The 5,000-nt window shown below is 47.6% G+C and overlaps 1 protein-coding gene across 1 annotated transcript in view; it reads left to right on the top strand.

The window, feature by feature from the left end:
• Positions 1-1,023: 1,023 nt before the first annotated feature.
• rasef (RAS and EF-hand domain containing) overlaps positions 1,024-5,000 on the top strand; it is a gene marked incomplete at both ends in the record, with an annotated part of 15,884 nt that continues 11,907 nt past the window's right edge. The window contains 3 exons of the mRNA XM_084439651.1: positions 1,024-1,355; positions 3,469-3,615; positions 4,123-4,213. Coding sequence (XP_084295777.1) covers positions 1,024-1,355; positions 3,469-3,615; positions 4,123-4,213 — 570 coding nt within the window. The remainder of the gene's footprint in view (positions 1,356-3,468; positions 3,616-4,122; positions 4,214-5,000) is intronic.

Raw genomic sequence — 5,000 nt, 5'->3', positions numbered from 1 at the left:
ACCAACATAAACCCCCGAGTTCAGCTATACCCGCGGACATGAAACACACACACTCACGCATGCACGCACACACACTCAAATGTGCAATTGTTGTACAATTGTTGTACCGTCTAATTCTGGATGTACCGTTTAATTCTGGATATCAATACAAAACTAGAATAAATTGCTGACACAACTGTTCCTGGCGTTCTATTCATTCCTGGAGGGGTCTTTATCAATTTGCAGATGGCAATTAAGGCATGACGCAAATAAAACGAATAGAAAAACAGCCAAAGTGCGTGTGCGTGCGTTGCAGGCGCACTGTGTGTGCGTGTGTGTGTGTGTGTGTGTGTGCGTGCGTGCGTGCGAGCGTGTGATAAATAAGCGGCACCCTGGGTCTACAGGCTGGCACTATAGGACTCCAAACCAGGATGGAACCTTAGGGGTTCTAGATCTCTGATAAACCAATCAGGGGCCGCCGGTGTCCATCCTCTGTCATCTGAGAACCGCACTGCTAAATTACATTCCGCCCTGAATCTTCGAAAGTGTTTCCCGCATTTTTCTTCTACACCGAGATATCTCTATGGAAACGCGCGTGCGTGGTGGAAGTTAGATTAAGCTGTTTATTCACCGATTACAGGTAACTTGGCCCGACGCCCGGAGTGTGTTTGTTCCGCCTGAGTTAGAGAGTCGAGCCAAACGGAGCGGGCGAGTCTGGCGCGTCAAACACCTGCTCCACCTCTCCGAGTGCGTACGGGACCGGGCGCACGGTGACAGTCACAGTCAGAGGCACAAGACGCACGCCATGATACGGGTCGAACTAAGACGCTGCCGTTAGGAACTTTTCTCTATCCGCAGCAAGACATCGATCATCATATCTAGAAAGACTTGGATGCAATTATAAGAGATTTTGAGAGCATCGCGGTGTAAAGTTTCGATTTGTTTATAGCCTTTTGTCGGTCAAACCTCTCCGGTTTGCCTCTGTAGCCTAGTCGCTGTTCGGTGGGGGGCTTTGCGGAACTGAGTTCCTGAGTTTGCGGAACTATGTCGCTACTTGGCATGGACCTGGACCGAGAGAAACTGTGCTTGCTCTTTCGCGCCTGTGATGTGGATAATTCGGGGGTGATTGAAAAAGGAGAGTTTATGAAAATCTGCTCAGAACTCAAAGTCTCGGCGCACGAGTCCGAACAGATATTCTCTAAACTTGACACGGACAGAGATGGTACCATCAACCTGGACGAGTTCATCGGCGGTTTCCACTGTATCTCCAGGAGTTCGTATTACGGGGACACGGAGAGCTTAATTTGGGATGGCTCGTCCATAGCGTGGGAAGATTTCCAGACTCGATTGGGGGACCAGGCCAAGCTCATCCCCAGGTCAGGTAGTGCCGTCCTATGTCAAGTTTAAGATGCTCAATCTTTTGTTATGTAGTGTTTTATTGTCTTTTCTGGTATGCTTTTATAGCCTAGACTGTAGATTTGGTGACAAAAACTGGAATGATGTACATTAAGTCGACAGATCTTGATCATGATGTAGGTTTACATTTTGCAGTGTGTTTCTTTGAAAAATAATACTCAAAAACGGAACTTTGCCAAATAAGGTGTCTTTGACACCTGTCTTGCTTTATGCTTGTGTGCGTTCGCGCATGTCTACATTATGTGTGTGTGTGTTACTGCATCTCCCATATCAGTCTTACAGAACCAAAGCCATAGAAATGCATCCTGGCCTACAGTCGCCCTTGCAGGGGACAACAGAATAGAGTGAGGGAGAATGAAGAGAGATAGGTTATTGTTGTGTCACCCCTCTCTCTCTCTCTCTCTCTCTCTCTCTCTCTCTCTCTCTCTCTCTCTCTCTCTCTCTCTTCCCTCTCTCTCTCCCCTCTCTCTCTCTCGCTCTCCCCTCTCTCTCCCTCTCTCTCTCTGTATCCTGTGTCAGGTCAGAGGAAAGAGGTCAGTGTTGTGTTTTGTGAGGGGCCCCCCAGGGCGGGCCCCAGTCATGAGAGCAGCCCTGGATCTGGGACCCCTCCTCTGCACCGGCTCTTAATGGAGCTTATTATAACAGGGAGACACACAGGCGCTGGGAGAAAGAGAGGCTTTTCAGAGAAGATGGAGTTATGTTACACTTTGTGTTATGTGAGAAAAGAGAAAGTTTGCGTGTGTGTGTGTGTGTGTGTGTGTGTGTGTGTGTGATGGGGAGAGAGAGAGACAGAGACTGACAGATATTGTACATAGAGAATGAGGCAGTGAAGAACAGACAGACAGACAGACAGACAGACAGACAGACAGACAGACAGACAGACAGACAGACAGACAGACAGACAGACAGACAGACAGACAGACAGACAGACAGACAGACAGACGGTCCCATATGCATACCCTCATATATGACCTCCTCACCATCCCCCCTGTAGAGGAATATTATGGGATGGAGGAGTATCTCCAGGCAGGTAGGCTAGGTGTGTTTGTGTGACAATGCCTGCTCCGCTGTGTGTTTGACTGTGGAACAGTGTGTCTATATGCTCAGGGGCTAGAACCTTGTCAAACGCAAACACACCTACCTCAGGGCCCGCAAGACCGCCTGACCCAGTTTCCACATTAGCTGGGGGCACAGGAAGTGATGCCACTCCGGGTTTTGTTATCTTTATGTAAGCAGGGGAATTTGTGTGTGTGTGTGTGTGTGTGTGTACTGTTCATGGTGTTCAAAAGTAAGTAATATCACCTCGCACATGGCTTAACTCTAAGCACATTTCATGTTGACATTTCAGCCCGATGGTCTCAGGGTGACCAGTGTAACAGTACTGCATGTAGAACATCAGTGATTGTCTACAGGCGGTTGATCCCGGGATTAGAATTGGGATTAAGGATTAGGATTAGGATCATTTCTAGGCGAGGTGTCCTGCACCTACAGTAGGTGTCATGTGTAGAGTCTAAACCGACAAATTATATGCTAGTGTTTTTAATCGTTTTCTAGTCCATATAATAAATATATAATAAAGGCCTTTTAATCCTGACAACCCACATGAGTGCCTGGGATTAGATTGTGTGTTCCACATCTCCCAGTGATGACATGTCCTCACATGACATCAACAGGCCTGAAGGATGCTACTTCTTCAAGAATCCTCAGAGAAGGTGCTGCTGTATTGGATGAGATTTTAGTCCAGATCTAAATCAATCAACAACTTGTACCAGAACGGCAGTCTGATGTTACTGTAACGTTGTTGTGACGTTGTATTAACCTTGCTGTGATGTTGCTCTGATATTGTGTGCTATGCTGTATATTTGACGGGGCAGGCAGCCACATTGTACATGAGAACATCAGTTGGATGTTGTATTAGCATTGCTGGGATGTTGCTGGGATGTTTCTGTAACGTTATTGTGACATTGTGTTACAAGGCTGAGCAGCCGGCCACATTGTACGAGAACATCAGTTGGATGTTGTATTAGCATTGCTGGGATGTTGCTGTAACGTTATTTTGACATTGTGCTGCAGGACTGAGCAGGCGGCCACGTTGTACCAGAACATCAGTGTGACGGAGCCCCGTCTGGTCCCTCAGCTCGAGAGAGTCATCATGAACTTCACCCGGGAGATCAAACAGCACAACGGAGAGATGGAGAACCTGGCCCTCGCCGTCAAACGGTACACACACACACACACACACACACACACACACACACACACACACACACACTTTTCGGATCTCAGAAGTTTGGATATCTGAAGTTCTGCTGTACTTGAAACTGTATTTCTATCTGGTAACAGTGTTGATGGTGTGTTGTTCAGGGCCTGTTTCTATCTGGTAACAGTGTTGATGGTGTGTGTCTATCTGGTAACGGTGTTGATGGTGTGTGTCTATCTGGTAACGGTGTTGATGGTGTGTTGTTCAGGGCCTGTTTCTATCTGGTAACGGTGTTGATGGTGTTTCTATCTGGTAACGGTGTTGATGGTGTTTCTATCTGGTAACGGTGTTGATGGTGTGTGTCTATCTGGTAACGGTGTTGATGGTGTGTGTCTATCTGGTAACGGTGTTGATGGTGTTTCTATCTGGTAACGGTGTTGATGGTGTGTGTCTATCTGGTAACGGTGTTGATGGTGTGTGTCTATCTGGTAACGGTGTTGATGGTGTGTTGATGTGTTGTTGTTCAGGGCCCAGGACCAGGCGGCCATGCAGCTCAGCGAGATGGAGGAGGAGATGGACCATCGCATCCAGGCCACAGAGAACAAAACACGCAAAGAAGTGAGAGAGAGAGAGAGAGGGAGGAGGGGGGGGGGGATAATGGGGAGAGAGAAACAGAGAGGAGTGAAGAGTAAGAGGGAGGGAGACAGAGAGAAGGAGATGGAGGAGAGAGAGAGGAAGAAAGAGCAAGGAAGGGGGAGAGAGAGAGCTAGAGAGAAGGAGAAAAGAAGAGAAGGGAGGGAGAGAGAGAGAGAGAGAGAGATGGGAGTGGAGTGGTACAGTATCATGTTAGTGTCAGGTTTTGTTCCCGAATTGTTGAAACTGGTAGAAATGCTGCAGGGTGGACCAGGCCACTTCCCTCATGTCAAACACACACACACACACACACACACACGCGCGCACACACACACGCACACACATACAGTACATCACAAACACAGTTTTGTGGATCATATTACCATCTGACCTCATACTGTACATACACCACCATCTTCCCGGAAATTAACACAGCTGGCTTCACACAAGGCTTTCAACAATAGACATTAGGATGTGTTGAGGCACTTAACCTCTTCCGTGTTCCATACCTGAGCTGCTCCGTATTCCATATCCCAGTCTAGGAACCTGTTCATATTCCCAGTCTGGCAAACCTAGGAAACCGTTTTTCTGTAACCCATAACAACATAGGGAACATAGAAAAGGTATTAGTCATAGTTTTATCTTGTGGTTTTAGTCATATCTTATGGTGGTGTGTGTGTGTGTGTGTGTGTGTGTGTGTGTGCGCGCGCATGCGCGTGTGTGTGTGGCATGTACAGGTACACGTACGTGTGTGTGGTTGCGTAAGTGTACT

The sequence above is a fragment of the Borostomias antarcticus genome, assembly GCF_949987555.1.
Source record: "Borostomias antarcticus genome assembly, chromosome: 6".
Taxonomy (NCBI): domain Eukaryota; kingdom Metazoa; phylum Chordata; class Actinopteri; order Stomiiformes; family Stomiidae; genus Borostomias; species Borostomias antarcticus.
The sequence above is the reverse complement of the archived record's forward strand: the minus strand, read 5'-3'. Positions and strand labels throughout refer to the sequence as shown.